The sequence below is a fragment of the Episyrphus balteatus genome, chromosome 2, assembly GCF_945859705.1.
Source record: "Episyrphus balteatus chromosome 2, idEpiBalt1.1, whole genome shotgun sequence".
Lineage (NCBI taxonomy): Eukaryota > Metazoa > Arthropoda > Insecta > Diptera > Syrphidae > Episyrphus > Episyrphus balteatus.
In genome coordinates, this window is record NC_079135.1 from 96,615,643 (window position 1) to 96,635,090 (window position 19,448).

Consider the following 19,448-nt stretch of genomic DNA (forward strand, 5'->3'; position numbering starts at 1 on the left):
TCATATTTAAGGTACACACATCGAAAATAAAAACAAAATAAAAATGTATTAAAATTTTAGTTTTCATTACAAATAGTTTCTACTTTATTTTTTGTTTTAAAAAATATATATAATATTTATATCAACTTAAAACTATTTTAATTTTTTAATATATAGGAAGATAAAGTTAATACTCTTTATTTTTTTATTTATTTATTTTAGTTTTCTAAGACTTAAACTAGTCGCATTAGTTTTTTTGTTTTTTTTTTTTAAATTTATGGTTTTTGTCAAATAAGTAAAATTTTTTCGCTTATTTTAAAATTCCTAACTATTGTTTTTTTTTTTTTTAGTAAATTGTTTCTATTTTATTTTGTTTTAATATTTTTGTTTTGTTCTCTAAATGTAAAAATATTGGTCATTGGCCTTTTCTCTTAATATCTACGAATATAAACTTAATTTCTCTTTTCTTTCTCTTAACCTCTTGTTTGAATTATCACAAAAATAGTGAGTTTAATTTAATTTTCAAATTAAAAACAAAAATGTTGTTGTTTAGTGTTAAATTAGCCCAGGGAAATTAGTAATTTAAATCGCATTTTTCGCGGGACAAAATTTTTTTCATGGAATGTGTTCGGGTGGTTGTCCTTATCATAAAAGTCAATTTGTTGGGAAAATTGGAGGTTGGGAACAGCCGCCATCTTGGAAAAGAGATTGGTATCGTTTTTATTGAATAGCTCCATTGTTATTCATTTTAACAGAAAATGACAAAGGTAGGACTTATTAACAATAAAATTATCTAAACAATGATATACAAAACAATTCCGTGCGTTGATTAAATAAAATTTTATAGTTGGTCAAAGTGCGGCTTTGTATCGCAAGGTTGGGACAAAATGACATTTTTTCATATATCTGACGAACTTTTGATTTGTTTGGATAATTCTTCAAGAATGAATTATAGTACTTATAATTACCTATAAAATGAGCCCACAATCGTTATTGTAACCATCGTATTGTAGAAGTAATCTAACTCCGAAACTCTCCATGTACTAGTCAAAAGTGAGAAAAAAGCTAGTTTTTTGCTAGTAGGCCGAGAAAATTTTGGGAGTAGAGGTATAACCAAAATATAAGTTCGCAGTTTTGCTGCTATACTCGTGTTAATGTCGATTTCAAAGGTCTGAAAACTCTAATTTTGGGCTTTATACGGTTTTTGGGGGGTTAAATAACGTAAGTTTTCCAGTTAACGTGAATGGGCTAAATTTATACTATTTGAAATTATAAATATACAAGCTGATGCTCTATCATTTTTCCTAAATCTAGACACCCCAATCTTGATTATGTGACCAATAGAACTCAAGATATAAGCCGTTTATACGATTATGTTTTAGAGGCTTTTTTGTTTTGATTTTTGTTTGTTTATTTGAATTGAAAAGCCTGATATGGTTAGTTAAAAAAGCTTATATCGTGAGTTCTATTAACCCCATAGCCGAGATTGAGGTGTCCAGATTTAGAAAAAATAATAGAGCATCAGCTTGTATATTTATAATTTCAAATAGTATAAATTTAGCCCATTCACGTTAACTGGAAAACTTACGTTATTTAACCCCCCAAAAACCGTATAAAGCCCAAAATTAGAGTTTTCAGACCTTTGAAATCGACATTAACACGAGTATAGCAGCAAAACTGCGAACTTATATTTTGGTTATACCTCTACTCCCAAAATTTTCTCGGCCTACTAGCAAAAAACTAGCTTTTTTCTCACTTTTGACTAGTACATGGAGAGTTTCGGAGTTAGATTACTTCTACAATACGATGGTTACAATAACGATTGTGGGCTCATTTTATAGGTAATTATAAGTACTATAATTCATTCTTGAAGAATTATCCAAACAAATCAAAAGTTCGTCAGATATATGAAAAAATGTCATTTTGTCCCAACCTTGCGATACAAAGCCGCACTTTGACCAACTATAAAATTTTATTTAATCAACGCACGGAATTGTTTTGTATATCATTGTTTAGATAATTTTATTGTTAATAAGTCCTACCTTTGTCATTTTCTGTTAAAATGAATAACAATGGAGCTATTCAATAAAAACGATACCAATCTCTTTTCCAAGATGGCGGCTGTTCCCAACCTCCAATTTTCCCAACAAATTGACTTTTATGATAAGGACAACCACCCGAACACATTAGATGAAAAAAATTTTGTCCCGCGAAAAATGCGATTTCATGCCCATATTTTGACTAATTTCCCTGAGCTAAATTTCTTAAAAATGATTGATTGAAAAAGAAAGAACTAAATAAAAGATGTTTTGTTTTTTTTTTTTGTCTTATATGAATCATTAAGTAAATAGTTGTTGTTGTTAATTTGATAAATACATGATTTTTGTTTTTTTATAATTATTTTTTGTTAAATATTTGTGTTACTGTTTAATATCGTTTTGTTGTTCTTTGTTCTTCTTGCGACTTCGTAAATATGTTAAAAGGTATTCAGTTCCCCAAGCTATACTGCAAATGTATATGCAAACACTTTGGGCATGAATGCAAATAGGATAACTTTGTGTTAGATCACGAATAGCACCTGTAAAAAAAAAGAGAATATTTTAATTAATGATTAAGTTCTAAAAACTTAAATAAAATATAGTAAAAAAACATTAACAGTATTTTTTGTTGAATTTAGAATAAGATGACATCTAATTTGGAATCCAATTACACATTGTTACCTTTGAAACTGACTCCATTAAGAACTATAAATTAGAGGTTAATAGAGATAGATAAAAATTATGAACCTATTCATTTATTGCTTTAAAAATAAAATAACAGTCAAAGAACCTGCACAGTGCACACTGCACTTTTGCTCCTAAAAATTATCGTTTGCTCAAACAAAATATCACTTTTACAAGACATTTTGTATAAGTACGGAATTTCAAGAGAGTTCAGCAGGGTTGTCTTGAGCACGTTGCTATTTGTTGTGGAGACTATTAGAGGTGGAAGACTGTTTGGAAGTTTGAAAATTTCCAAATTTAAGAAATACTGGGCGTGTCATGCTTATTTTATGTGGAATGGCAAAAATAGATTTTATTTTTTTTTTTTTAGAAAACCAAAAGGTGAATTTTTTTTTATTTCATTGCAAAATTACGGCATTTAACTTCAAATAATTAGCAAAAAAAAAATTTGATTTTATGAAAAATTAAAAGTTGTCATTACTAAATTATGCGGTTAATTTATCAAAAATAGAAATGTTTGCACAACCACAGGATGACTTTCTCATGGAATTCCCAATGTGTATTTGATTCTTTGAAAACAAAATTTGTTTGCATTATCGTACCTACTTTGAATATTTGTTTAATCAACACTTCTATTTTAAACTAAATGCAGGAATGGGTCACATGGATCATTTCATTTTTTTTTTTAATTTCAAAATCGAGCGAGGTGGCGCACAGTTCACAGTAACCAAAAATATTTGGTTACATTTTTAACATCAAATAGATACGAAATGACTAAAAAGTTATTTAGAAGGAAAATTTTTCATTTTCTTGGTACAGTAAAACCCACTTAAGTGCTTACCTCAAGATTAGCCGTAAAAAAAAAAATTATTAAAAATCAAAAAATGGACGCACAGGCCTGTGCTACATTTTTACTTGCGATATAGGTACTATAGGGCAAGTTTAGGATTCGTAAAAAAAATCGAACTCGAGATAACAATTTTACATGACATTACGATGATGGAGAATGCCAAAAAAGTGGGTCCGGCAATTCTGTCTGTCTGTCTGTCTGTGTGTCTGTCTCTATCTGGAGCTGCAGCCTAAACGAGTGAAGTGATTTTCTTCAAACTTGGTGGTTAGCAGTTTTTGGTGATTCCCTAGAGGGGAAATTGAAATTTTTTTTTATGACCAAAACTAACGGTACCTGCCATATAACGGAAATAGAAAAGTTAATTTTTTTCAAAAACGGCTCTAACGATTTTGATTAAAATTTTTGTGTGTTGTACTACACATAATAGCCAACTTTTTAAATAAAAAAAATATTTTTTGTACCGTTATTAATGGTACCTGTCATAGAACGGTTTTCTTCGTTTCTGAATATCTCGTACAACATTAACCCGATTTAAATGAAAATTTTTATACAAACGTGTGTTAGTAAAGATAATATTAAGAATTTAGAAAATTTTCAAAAAACGCATTTTTGGTTTTTTTAAAAATATTTCAAAATTTTTTTTTGAAAAATCAATTTTTTGAAAACGAATCAATGAAAAATTTTGAAATTTAGTTTTTATGTGTAAATTAATTATTTCTTCAAAATGGCATACCAACTTTTTTTTTGAAAAATGTTAAAAAATTTTTATATATAAAAAATTATTTTTTTAAAAAACGGCTCCTACAATTTTCGAAAATTTTTTTCTAAAAATACCTTTTTACACAAGAAATAAAATGGCATATTTTTTATTTTTTTTAAGATAATTTAAAACGGAGTTTAATTAATTATAAAAACAGATTTAATTTTTTTATACTACCTACTTATGAAATTTCTTTAAAATATCAAATTTTAAATTTCTTGAATGAAAAGCTTTAACATTATAGTTACTTTAAGCATAAGAGCAAGTACGTGCGACCCCAGTCGTGCAATTTATTTCTTAAAGCTAGTTGTTTTTACTTTATTTTGAATTTTGACTCAAGTTGTTTCATTAAGTAGTTTTTGAGAAATTAAGTTTTTTGAAATTTAGAAAACAAATTTTTTTTCGTTGATTAATTGATTCCGTATTAAATTTAGCAATATCGTGGACCTTTTTTATCATTATTTAATGACCTGGTAGTTTTAAGTCAAATACTAAAGAATTTAATCTAATAAATAACAAAGTTCCTACAAAAATTAAAAAAAAAAAAAAAACTGAAACATACAGTGGTGGAAAAATAATTAGAAACACGCTCTTTCTTTTCAAAATGTTTGTATGTTCTTAATATGAATAAAAAATATTAGAAATATTTTTTAACTGAGGTATTTGAAGAGCTTGATGTTTTACTAAGGATTTCTCTTTATTGCACCTTCTTTTTCTAAAATATAAGGGGTTGGTGTGTCAAGAATATTGTTAAGGACGTTTTATTATTTTTTTGGAACATGGGGCATTTTTCGAGGACTGCAACCACATTAACCAACTAATAGAAATTAGTTGGTGATAGTGCTTTTTATTAATTGTACGTTTAATTAATTGACCAAGTTTGGCAATTGTAAATGCTAAAAATCAAAAACAGGATATTTCTTAGTAATTTTTCCTCAGTGTTTCTAATTATATTTCCACACAAAATTGGACTATATTTTAGATTTTTTGCAATATTTTTCTTTTGTTGGATAAATTCTAAAATTTTTTTCTTAAAATGTTACAAGGATTATATCATCACTTGTGTTTGCTAAAAATTTGTTAAATATTTTGTATTTATAGTAAGAAAAAAATAACATTTTCTAAACAAAGGAGGATGTTTCTAATTATTTTGCCACCACTGTACATACCTACCTACTTTTTTTAATTGCATTAAAATTTTGTATTTTCATTTTTTTTTAAATATATATCAAGAATTTATGCATTATATCTCAAGAATATTGTGTCAAAATTTTAGGACGATTGGAGCCCAATTGACCAAGCTATTAGTATTTTAAAACTAATATAATACATTCGCTTACGAATATTTTATTCCAAAGTTCAAAACATTAAATCGTACTCCCCACAACTAACGTTTTCAAAGCCTCATTACTTCAATACTACTGCAGTGATTCTTTTGAAACTTGAAATACTATTTCTGTAAATATTTTTAAAAGCATCTCTATAGAAATTTTTTCATTAATATACTACATTCAATTCAATAATATAAAAATCTATTAGTAAGGGTCGTTTTTGAGGAGTTTTTTTTAAAGGGCCCTTATTTCCGGGGAGCAAACTCGGGCAAACTCCTGAAAAGCAATATTGTTCTAAATATCTAGCAGTTTAATAATATATATCTTAGACCATGTTGCGGCGGCGTGTTGCGCAATTTTAAAAACACTAATGTTTACAAAAAACAACGAAAAAAGTGCAAATTTTTTAAGTGTGTACTTCAACCTTTTCGTGTGAAAAAATAGAGTTGCATATACAATTAAATTTTTTTTAGAATACAATTAATACCTTGATTGTCAATATCCATATCAAAATTTTTCAATAAAATCCCTTTTAAGTAAAAAAAAACAAAATACTTAGAAAATTCGCTTTGTTTTATAACAATCGCATAAAGAATCGTGTTTACCCAAATAGTACAGGTTGCAACTGATGGTGTCGCGAACTGGGTTGACCAATTTAAAGATAGATTTTACTAAAAAAGTACCCTGGTTATTTACCTGTTATGGGACATAAGCTTAATCAATCCTTGGGGGGAAAAATTGAGAAATTTGATTTATGACCACGTTTTAGGTCAAAATACCGCACTGTGGGGCGTTTAAAAGAAATATTTGTTTCTATAAAAAACTTTCAAATCAAAAATCTAGATTACGATCAGATCAGATTAAGGCATTACAACCCAATTTGTGGAATAGTGAAGTATAGTAAAATATTTTGTATACTTCTTTATCTTTTCATTGCTATATCCTATAAGTATTCGTTTTAGTACAGATGACGCACTAACCTTTGTTGTAAACAAATAACCAACTTTTTTCAGACTTGATTGCAATACTGCCATCAATATAACTGTCTTATTGTATTAATTATTGCAAAATTGTAAACCTTTTGACCTAAAAATGTAATTTGTTTATTACTTTTTCAACTTTTTTTTGTTTCTTTCTTTAATTGATAACAACATCAACAAAAACACAACAAATCTACTACTGTTATATATTATACCGGAACTTGTTTCAATCAGTAAATTGACATTGGTTGTTTTTTTTTTTTCAATAGCAAGTCAAGGATTTAAAAATATAAATCTTAAACCACATTCATATCTTACAATGTTGTCATTGAAAATAATATTATTTTCACGTGATTTGTCTGTCTTATCGCAATCAATTGAAATAAAATATGAGTTTTACTGTTTAAAAAAAAAAAATAAAATGAAACAAACAAAAAATTGTTTTTAATTTATTTTTATGCATAGCTAATTGGTAGAATATTTTTTTTTTGTAAACTCATTTTGATATTTCATGATCTCGTGTTTTGAACAGCCATGTTGATAAGCTGTTGTTTAGGCTGATTTTGATTGACAATTTCATATCAACAAGATTTGATTAGTTTCTTATTTGTTTCAATAAGGAATTTCACATTTGAAATATTAATGAGCTCAATTATTAAACAACTTTTAACTGAAAATTAATTATGATTTTGAGAGAAATAGTTCATAAAATGAAGCAATTCATAAAAAGTACATAACTCTTTTTATTTTTTCTCATAAAGATTATAAAAGAAACGATTTCCCGCCTAAAAAAAACTGACTGAGTTATATAAATTGTTATATTCGTCTCAAATCTCGTGTTTAAAGTTTCTGACATCTTTCGTAAGCATTTTAGAGCGAAGTCAAAAATTGCCTGAGTTGGTTCTTTAAAAAACCAAAATTGTTGATACAAAAAAAAAAAAAAATATATGCGATCATTTAAGCTTGTAAACATTTTAACCACTTTCAAATTTTAGAATTAGAATTTTTTTATAATTATTTTCCAATTATAATTGGTCGACAACCAAAGTCCTGCTTGTACGAAATACAAAGATTCATTTTTTATCAGCCATCTTGGATTTTAGTTTTTGTCAAATATTGGTTTCTATTGGTCTTAGATTTCTTATGTTTTATTATTTTCTTTATTTTATAATGACAAAATATTTCGTTACTACAATAATTGTAGCGTTTGAGATAGTCACGTTTTTGAGATAATCCCGTTAGAAAATCGAAAATGCCGCTTTTTGCTAGTTTTTGAGGTTATTTTGTAGCGTTTGGTTATTTGTTATAGATAAATTTGTAACGGTTTCTAAAAGAACTAAATCTTGTCTTTCTAAATCAGTTTAAATCTCTTTAATATCTCTTTTCTTCTTCGAGAAATCTTAAGTTGAAATCAACGTGTTTGGTATATCTCATGTTTATTTGCTTTTAATAGCAAATCTCGAAAAGTTCTTTGCCAATCGCTTTCAAATTTTGACAAATATTTAAACGGATTTAGAAAGACAAGATTTAATTCGTTTAGAAACCGTTACAAATTTATTTATAACAAATAACCAAACGCTAAGAAATAACCTCGAAAACTAGCAAAAAGCGGCATTTTCGATTTTCTAACGGGATTATCTGAAAAACGTGATGTGATAAAATGAGCTCAACACCCAAAAAACCTATAGGAAAGTATATCTCAGTGTCTGTAACAAAAACATTGTTGGCCAGTGTTATTAATGCACTGGACTAATATTTAAAATTAAAACATAGGGTTGCTACTTTTGAAATAATTTTTTAATATTTAAGCGAAACAATTGCTAAATCACTTTGTTCTGCTTGATTGATAATGGAATATATTTTTTGTCATCCCCAAAAATTATTAATAAACATGTAAAAAATAATAAAATAATGTGAAAAATGTAGAATATGGTAACCCTGTTTAAAATAAAACCTGCATTTACATATTTAATCAACATTTTTTTTTTTTAAACTACATATTTTGATACAATTTGCATTACATACCTTAACTTTTTTTACTCAACCAGGGTCGATACGTACGAATTCCTTATTATTATTAAGAAATATCTTTTTATGCTCTTAATATTATAAAAATTATAATTTTAAGTTTAGAGTTTCTTTTGTGTTCTTCTTTTAAATTTTAACAGGGTTACCACGTTTAAATATTTTATTATTTTTACATATTCTTACTTTTTGTTTGGAAAACATAATAGTTGGAGATTTGGGTCAAGTTTAATGCAATTAACATAATAGCAAATGTTTTCTCTAAATAGGGTTGCCAACTAGTTCCTAATTATAATAATAAAAGATCTTCAACTTACCAATAAGTGGTCCAAAGCAAATAACAAATACTGCTTTACCCACCAAATGCCAGCCAAAGGCTGATGGTAGTTTTTCCAGCGAACAATATTCTGATACTGTGAGTGTAAAATTACTCAAAGCTGAACCTCTGAAGAAACCGCATATTGACAGCCAAACCATTAATGCATGCCATTCAGTTTGCTCTGCCATTACTAGAAAAAAAATAAATAAAAGTTATTAATTAATTCTTATGAGTTTCTAAAACAAAAACTCACTTGATCTCGTAATAGCCACAAAAATAATCGAGATTAAAAAAATCGTTCGCTTTTTGATATTCGTCCTGTCAAATATCGGAGGCAATACAACTCTCGCTGCAATATCTGTGATAGCAGTAATTGACAAACAAAAAGCGACATCCGACTTATGATATCCCAAATTGGCAAAGAAAAATGGCGTCACCATTTTGAAATTCATCTCGGCTACGTAAAATATTGACAGACCAAACAGAATATTCAAAAACATCCTATCTTTGAGTAAATCCACATCCATCAGATCGGCAAACCTTTTCCAAAATCCTGGCTTCCCCTGTTTGCTACTCTGTTCAAGTTGCTTCTTTTCACTCTCCGTCGGCTTCATTTTGATGAACGAATCCTGGTTGGTGTCATGATTGGCTAGACTCCCCGATAGTGTATGCACACGCTTTAGCTCACGATCTTGTCGCTCAAAATCAGCATCGCCGGTGTTCATGTGAACCTGAAGAATGCTTCCTGTGAAATCCAACAGAGACAAGTTAGATGTGACCGATTGTTTGCGGTGCCTTAGCACTGCATTCATGTCACTATTAGAGTAATTCCTTTCGGCCGACTGTACTCCTGCCAGAGACATGATCCTTGGAAATGATGTTCTTTTGGGAATACCCGTCCGGTTACCATTCATCGAGCTCATAGCCAATTCGGAGAAATTCTTCCTCATGCTATTGGCCTCGGGATGTTTTGTAAACAGCAGGGTATTCATCTCTGGCAAGGCATCTTCGTCTTCAGCTTCCTTGATCGGATCGAACTCCATTTCCGGTACTGGCAGCATTTCTACATCCATTGGTTCGTCAATCATATGCCATTTTGCTGGTTGCAATAGAATTGAACCAACCAAAGCATTTAAAGCTACTGCGGCAAGACATAGAACTGCCCCTTGGAAGGCATAAGCTTCGAGTAGTATTCTAACTAATTGTGGCATTATTAGCATACCCATAGCTGTGCCAGCCATAGATAAGCCAACTGCCTGCCCTCGTTTGTTCTTAAAGTAATGATTGAGGGCAACAAAAGCCGCCGATGTGGACAGGCCAACACCGATGCCATTGATGACACTATACGTGGCTAAAATGTGTGGCATACTACTGGCAGGGGAGGTTAGGGCTAAACCAAGGCCACATAATAATGATCCAGCGATGGCAACTTTGCGGTAGGAGAATTCTTTTAACAATGGACCAACAAATAGTCCAGAGAAATTCATGCATACATCTAAGGTACTTATAATCACAGCTGCTCCGGTGGTCCCCACATTGAGATCACTTAATAAATCACCAAATAGAAGGCCAAATGATGGTTCTATTGAACGTGTACAAAGCTGAAATTAGATGAAAAAAAATTAAAATTGTTAGAATCACTCAAGTCATTAAAGCTTTACATTATAACATTTCTACGTTATTTTACGTTAGGTGGCGCTAAGGTCACTAAATGGAGAAAAAATAAAACCAGGGATAACTTTACTTCTAGTATTTTTAATCACAATCTAGTTAAATATACTAGAAATTAGTTGAATTTACCAGAGATAAAGTAAAATATACCAGAAGTATAAATATCTTGCGTTATTTTCTCTCTCTGTAGCCTCGACGATTATCGCCAAAAATATTTTATATGAATGACCTTCGATTTTTTTTCAAAATGTAATTGCGAATAGGTAGATAAAATGTAATAACTTATATCTCTTTTTTGAATCAAAATGTACCTATGTTTTCTAAATGTTATCATTCATAACACTTTTCAAGCAGTTCAGAAAGTAGGAAGACATTAAATTTACTGATAAATTTACTGATTTTCAAAAAAAAAAAAAAATCAAGTCAATCAAATTTAATGCTTTTGTAATTAAGAAATACAAAAGGGGTAAATCTTTTGCTTGAATCATAACACCTAATTTGATAAGAAAATGCTCAATTGTTTTGGATTTAAGAGGCTTATGTGTAACCTCATATTATGATAAATTATGGAGATAAATTGTAGCACGTTTAGTGATTTCTGTTATTCTACTGTTATGTACCGTCATGTATAATCTTTATACTATAAAATTATTATTATTTTTAATCTTTGTTTTTAAAACTGATAAAGTTAACTTTATTTTGATAATAGAATATTGGTTTTGGAAAGCTTTAGAAGGTTTTAAAAGTAAAATAAACTCTTAATTGGCGCCCAATGAGAGATTTTAAAGCAAATCAATTTTAGAAATGTTTTTGATTAAATATAGTGGTCATCTTCCTAGCTAATCCTATAAGTATGTTAACCGCTTAAAACATATAAAGCCGCGAATTATTGAAAAATAACTTTACTTTTCTTGAAAATTGGTAAATTGAATTTTTATCTTTTTGGAACAAAATGAACAGTGAACCTGAACACCCATAAAAAAAAATTAAATAACTTCTCCAAATAATGTCTCCAAAGATTTTGAATTAATTTATTTATGTGTACCGTGGCAATTATCGTTGCATTATTTTAATTTAAAAATTCAAAGATTTAAGTATGTTATATATTTTTGTATACTAGCATTAAAATACAATTCATCTTTTATCATTTTTTAAATGAACAGTTTTAAAATACAAAAAAGGGAGTAGGTACATGCGACCCAGTCGTGCATTTTATTTGCATTTGATTACTGTTTTAAAAATACCTTTATTAAAACAGTATTTAAAAAATCATAAATTTTAAGGCTTGCAAAGGATTTTTACAAATTGAAAAATTCTGGCGCGTTGAAATATGCAATTTTTTTTCAGCATTTTTAAATTAAATTTTAAACAACTTTGAATTAAAGTGGTTCTACTTTGATTTTAAAGTTTTCATCTTAAACTTAAACAAAATTCCAAAAAATAGTAAAATCAAAGTGTTTTTCGCAGTGTAGTATGAAAATATATTTCATGTAGCCAATGCCTATAAAAAAAAGATTTTCACTCTACCTTAATGCACAAGCATCATGCACAGATCACTTTTATGTAGCAAAATAATGGAATAAAAAGACTTTTTACGGACGAAATAGGTTAGAACAGAGCAGGACTGAATTGAAAAGCTTATAGTCCGGTAAAATTAGGCTAAAATAAGGGGGTGAGGTTGCATTAATTCCCAGCAAGCTGAAATTTGGTAGGATTGTTGGAAACACCATCATAAATTAAATCTAAAAAGTCCTCATCGATCATAGACCTGAAAAAAAATTTACTTGGGGTCAAAGGTCACAAAACTGGTTTTCCACGATTTTCTGCAAAACGGTAAGTCTTATCAAAAAATTGTCATGCAAGAATTGGTAGACCAGATTATTATATATAAAAAGTGTTATGACACTTTTTTTTCCTAAGACCCACCGTTTCTCTGGTATAACGATTCAAAAAGTTGAAGTTGAGTTGTAATCGTCATAATCAGGCCTATAACTGGAAACTAACTTCCAACTGAAAAGTTCCTGAAATTTCATTATTTTTTTAGCTTGAATTTCCAATTGGGGCCCTTCTCCAGAAACCATTTCCCTGGTATTTTTTGTTTAGAATAATGGGTCCCAATAAAATACAAAGTGTTCGATAGAGAATGGGCAACTCTAAAACGGCTGATAGCTACACTTATGACCGTTCCAAAAACAGATAGAAAAAAGTTCTATCGTAACCAGTTCATAAAATAATGGCTTTTTTTGTTCAGTGTACTCTAAATTAAAAAAAAAAAATTCATACCTATTGCACATTTTTCTTAAAAAAATTTTGAAATCTGTTTTTTGATGCAAAATGTGAAAAGAGTATTTTATGAAAAATTTTAAACACCTATAGTATAAAATAAATCTATAGAAACCTAGGTGGCCAACTTTCTTAAAAATATTCTCGTCTATGGGGAATATTTTTAAGAAAGTTGGCCACCTAGGTTTCTATAGATTTATTTTATACTACAGGTGTTAAAAAATTTTCATAAAATACTTTTTTTACATTTTGCATCAAAAAACAGATTTCAAAATTTTTTTGGTCAATATTCTTCGGCAATATTCTTTTTAGGTGCACGAATTTAATCAAATTCCCCTAAAATAATATAGTTTACAGTGAGTTTTCACTGTAAAATATATAAATGTTGGTAATCATCAACTAAAAATTTTGCGTATAAGAAGGATACAACAGCATCTTACTGATGAGCCCAACTGTTGTGCCTGGGCGAAACGCATTATTTTGGACTAAAGGTCAAAAACAAAACATCTAAAAGTGGTTGTGACAAAACTTTTATTTACGAACTAGCTCTTCATCTATTTATCGTATGTGTAGGCTGAAGGCATTTTAGTTCATAATTTTTAGTCAAGGCGTCTGAAATTTAAGAAAATCAACTTATCTATAATAACACTGTGCTACAAAATAAAAAAAAAAAATACACCCGAGAAATAACATAGTGTAGGCTGTTTGTATGGTCGAATAATGCATAAAAATATTTTTGTTATATTTTTGGAGGGTTCCATTTTTTTTTTATTTACAAAAAAACATTTTTACAGACCTTACGATGTAATCTATCAATATTTCAGTCATTTTTCTAATAACTCTCAATATGTTATATGTTTTTGGAAAGAGGATTTCCAGAACTTTTGAATGATGTATATAAGTCTATTGTTTAAACAAATTAAGTGTAGGTTTTTATCCCACAAATCTTGAAAAAGTGATTTTTTTCCCAATTTTTTCAACTTTACCCAATTTTTTTTGCAAAATAAAACAAACAAAAAAATATATTCTGAAAGAATATACATTAAGGCACAAATTGGCGTATTTTTTATTGAATTTGACCAAAACTGCGGAATCTATGCTATTTTTTCGTAAATAGAAAATGTGGCTTTTCATGATGTGAATTGCAAGGTGCACAATAGGGTGTTCGTTATTTTAAAATAATAAGAATTTCTATGCTCCTAGGATCTATTATGGTTGAAAATAAACTAAAAAAAATATTCCCCAAGTTTTAAGTCTCTAACTTAATTCTAACCCGTGCCGCCAAGCGGTTGAAGTTTCTTATGGGAATAACATGGGGTTTCTTGGACCTTGTTCGATCAATTTTAAATTCCAGCCAAACCATTCGTTCAAAAAATTTAAAACTTTACAGACTCAAATTTAATAAGTGTAGCTATCATGTGAAAATTTTTCAGATTTTTAATTGTTATAATTTTAGAGATTTAGCTTGGTAAAAAAAGTCATTTTTTCAGACTTTTTCAAAAATCGCTTTTTACCCGTTTAATGCAAAAAATTTAAAAAACATACATTTTTATTTACAAATAAGCATAGCATGTATATTTAAAATGCAAATTCAATTCATAGTTATATAAAAAATTAGTTGTGTATTCATTCTTCAAGTCACATCGATATTCAAAAAACGTGTTCCCTATTTAAGAAAAAGTACTGTAGTAAATAAATAAAAAACTAGTTAATTATATAACTTTGAATTAAATATAAATTTTAAATATACATACAACGCTTATTTGTGAATAAAAATGTGTTTTTTAATTTTTTGACATTAAACGGGTAAAAAGCGATTTTTGAAAAAGTCTGAAAAAATGACTTTTTTTACCAAGCTAAATCTCTAAAATTATAACAATTAAAAATCTGAAAAATTTTCACATGATAGCTACACTTATTAAATTTGAGTCTGTAAAGTTTTAAATTTTTTGAACGAATGGTTTGGCTGGAATTTAAAATTGATCGAACAAGGTCCAAGAAACCCCATGTTGTTCCCATAAGAAACTTCAACCGCTTGGCGGCACGGGTTAGAATTAAGTTAGAGACTTGAAACTTAGGGAATATTTTTTTTAGTTTATTTTTAACCATATAAGATCCTAGGAGCATAGAAATTCTTATTATTTTAAAATAACGAACACCCTATTGTGCACCTTGCAATTCACATCATGAAAAGCCACATTTTCTATTTACGAAAAAATAGCATAGATTCCGCAGTTTTGGTCAAATTCAATAAAAAATACGCCAATTTGTGCCTTAATGTATATTCTTTCAGAATATAACCTTATTTTATTTTTTTGTTTGTTTTATTTTGCAAAAAAAATTGAGTAAAGTTGAAAAAATTGGGAAAAAAATCACTTTTTCAAGATTTGTGGGATAAAAACCTACACTTAATTTGTTTAAACAATAGACTTATATACATCATTCAAAAGGTCCTCTTTCCAAAAACATATAACATATTGAGAGTTGTTATAAAAATGACTGAAATATTGATAGATTACATCGTAAGGTCTGTAAAAATGGTTTTTTGTAAATAAAAAAAAATGGAGGGTTCCAAAAATATAACAAAAATATTTGTATGCATTATTCGACCATACGAACAGCCTACACTATGTTATTTCTCGGGTGTATTTTCAGTGTCGCACCGTGTAATTAATGATAATACAACTTAACGACCTAAGTACCTTTTAAGTGGAATTTCAGGGTTAATTTCTGCACAACAATATTTTATCAGTTATAATTGAGCTATCATAAAATATTTATCAACAATTTTATATGATTTTGAATGAAAATGTTATTGATACTAAATGGCATTGAAATAAAATTTTTTGTTGTAAAGCAAAGAAAAGTGATTTTAATGATAACAAAATAGATGGTATCCAAATAAAATGAAGGGCTTATTAACGTTTTAATTTTATTTTTAGTTTTACCTTTAAGTGATTGTCTTGTTTAAGTTTAAATATGATTTTGGTATACATTTAGTTAAATGGATTTATTGGAGCAATAAAAGTTCTTAAATTAGTGATTTTTATTTGAACCATCCGGCTTGAACATGATAGAGATAACTATATGATATGATTACGTCTGCAGTTTTTAATGGCTTTAATATTAGTATAATATTCTGTAGGTATTTTATGTTTAGCTATAAAATTATATTGATTTAAATGATCACAAACGAAAACCGTGGCTATTTATGCCATTAGACATATTCATATTTTTCTAATTGTTAAATAGATTAACCCGTTTGACGCAATTTGATTATGAAAGAACGATAGTATCCAAAGTAAGTTTATTAAATTATATTTGAGCTTTTAAACCAAATTCGATGGCATGTAAGAAAGATTTCAATTTTTTTTTTTAAATAGCATTTAATTTAGTTTTTTTGGTTAAAAAAGGATAGATGCAAAAACAGTTTTTTTTTAGTTCAAACCTTAGTACGTATTTCGAAACTCCAAAAATAAAGTTTTTACAAAAATTGTTTCTATTCGGCCTTTAATTCAATTGTGACCAACACCGGCCCTGTAGCTGTGTAGCGCCATTGTCGGTCTGTTGACCGAATTTGTTGACTTAATTTCCATTGGTATTTATAATAAATAAAAATTTGGCTGTTATATGGCCTTAACATTAACATTCAAAAATACAAAACAAACAAAATACCAACAATAACAACAAACAAAAATACTGAGCTTGAGCATTGAACTCGGTTTGATTTGAATAACTCAATTTGTTTGTTGCGTGAATTTTGTGTTCAGGTATTCAATATTTTGTTTTTGTCTCTTAATTATTTGAAGTAAGAAATTAATGATAATAAAATAGATAAATGTATTAGAATAACTTTAAAAGAGGTAAAAGTTATATCATAAAATATTGTTGAGAAAACATGGAACATTTTAAACAAAACGGAAAATAGGTACACAAAGTTAATTGAAATTAACCCACCATTTTAGCAGTAAAAACGTAGGTATGTAAAAGTTTAAGTTTTTAGATTTATGGAAAATTCCATTTGAAAGATCATGTTTGACTCATATTTGAAACATCGGATAAGGTGGAGTAGCTAAAGCATATTATTAGGGAACCCGGCCGAACAGCTCCGATTTCGATGTTTTTTTTTTAAACTTCTTTAATTAAAAAATTATTATACTATTATTAAAAATTAAAATTAAAAATTATAAATACTTTTACTATTATTTAAACCTCTATAGGTTAAAAAGTGCCGATGCTGCCGTATTGTTTTTTTTTTTTTTAATTAACATTAAATTTTTTGTACAAAACCAATTTTTGTAATTAAATTTCTAAGTTAAATGATACCAAAAGAATCTCTAGGTCATTTGTGCCCATGATTATGAAAGTGGACTAAGTCACATAAGTGCATTGTTTAAAGAAAAACTTACATAATAATTTTCTTATAACGATTTAATAATATTTCTTTTATGAAATCATTAGAGGAGCAATAAAGAAGTTTATTAACTGCAATTTCGCTTTCCAATAAACTTTATCCCTTAAATAATAATTATTTTTAGGCTAGATTTGATGCCATTTTTAGGAGTGACTTAGTCCACTTTCATAATTAAGGGCACATTTATGAATTACATATGCAAAAATTAAAAATGACTTCAATTTCCTTGGATTTTTTTGATAAAAACTGAATTTTTGTATTGAAATTTTATTTTAGACTTTGAAAAATAAGACCTTCAAATTTTCAATATTTAACCTTCAGAAAAAAGGCTGTTGAATAAAGAAAATAATAACTTTATATTTAAATGTTGAACTTTGAAAAAAAAAAAATTTCAATTTTTTTTTCACAAACTTCTAAACTTCTTTTTAAAAAAATTCTTCGAAAATAAAATACTTTTTAATTTTTTTTTTCATAAACTGAAATACATAATGAAATTTCCTTTTATGAATTTAAATAACAATGAATATGGGCAAAAGAATTTGCAAAATAAATGTATACTTTATTATAGGAAAAAGTTTTTAAATTATTGTTTTCAATATTCTTTTTTTTTCAAAATTCTGAGTTTTTCAAAAACACTTCATTACAATTTACTTCTATTTTACAAATAGAAATAAGTTTCTAGCTTTTCAAAAATGTATTTTCAAATATTGTAGGTGTTGCCGTTGTGTTCAAAAAATATTTTTTTTTGTTCGAAGTCAATTTGTAAAAAAATTGCATCTATTGCTTAAACGATGTATGATTGACCTTTATCCACCCATATTTTTTTTTTCTTTTTATTTCCTAGGCAATATCTTGGCATCAATTAATTTATGAAATTAAGAACAAATTTTGAAAACAAATTTTTTTTTGTTCACAAAAATCTTCAATTAAATTTAAAAAATCAACACAGCAACAACGGCATTTTTTAACCTATACAAGTTAAAGTATTTTTAATTACTGAAAAAAAAAAAAAGATTATTGTCACTGTTTGGCCGGGTTCCCTTATATTGCAATTTTTTGAGCTTTAGTTACTCCCCCTATATTAGATCTTGAACCGATTGTGAGAGGTTTTGACTATACATTTTTTTAGTAAATAGCAACAATAAACATTTTGTTACATTCTTTACAATTTCCATAATACAAATATTGTTCGAAATAACTACAATATGGGCAAAAAACATAGGATACATTTTTGTAAGTTAGGAAAACTTAAACTGATCTTATAAATCTTATCAAAATGAAGCTTATTACCTATTCCTTCCGTTAAAATTATTACGGAAAAAATAAGAATCAAAATTAAGATTATGTATTACTGACAAACTATTAAAAGAAAAGTAAAAAATTCATTTAAGAATTTATTAAAAAACTTAAATTGAATTCCAACAATCCTTCAAAATAGGCCGATTCAACATAAACATTAATAGTTCAAATAATTGGTCAAATTATCATTAATTCAATCCATTTTTTTCATTTTTAAGAAATTTTTCTTTTAAGTCATTTAAAATAATAAATCATTTCAATGCAATTTAGCCTCTGATTTGTCTCGTATTTGTCTACTTATAATTTTTTGTTAGTTCTTGTTCTAATTTCCGATTTGTTTTTGCATGATTAATTTCGACCTCCTTGTCGTCAGTGCCGGCCGATGTCACTTCAAAGGCTGCTTTCTTCACTGTCATTTTGTATTATTTTTTGTTTTTCCTTCAACTTTTTCTATTTTTATACAGAAAATGACAACATGCACTCCAAAATCCAAAGTTTTCTGCACTCTGCTGTTGCATCCACAACCACCACCCACTTGTTTTTTCTCCCACGACAAGACTAGACGGACGACAACGCACGACCTTTCTGTCGGTTAAGCAATGCAATGCAATGCAATGCAGTTTATGAATTTAAATTCCAAACAAAATACACAAACAGAACTAAAAATAATTCAATTTACTATGTTGTTCGACTAGGGTGTTACAATGTTACATGGAGCAAATATTTCAAGGGTGTAGAAGGTTTTCAAATACCAGGGGTTGTATCACGATTCATTTGTCATTCATTTTTTTCTAAGTTTTTGTTCAAAAAAGCA

General features: G+C 28.1%; 1 protein-coding gene across 1 annotated transcript in view; it reads right to left on the minus strand.

Annotated features, from left to right (window-relative positions):
• Positions 1 to 2,376: 2,376 nt before the first annotated feature.
• Positions 2,377 to 19,448, minus strand: part of LOC129908645 (uncharacterized) — a 52,497-nt gene continuing 35,425 nt past the window's right edge. Inside the window, exons 2-4 of the mRNA XM_055985297.1 lie at positions 9,221 to 10,568; positions 8,966 to 9,157; positions 2,377 to 2,557 (exon numbers count right to left, since the gene is read on the minus strand). Coding sequence (XP_055841272.1) covers positions 2,400 to 2,557; positions 8,966 to 9,157; positions 9,221 to 10,568 — 1,698 coding nt within the window. The 3' untranslated portion in view covers positions 2,377 to 2,399. The remainder of the gene's footprint in view (positions 2,558 to 8,965; positions 9,158 to 9,220; positions 10,569 to 19,448) is intronic.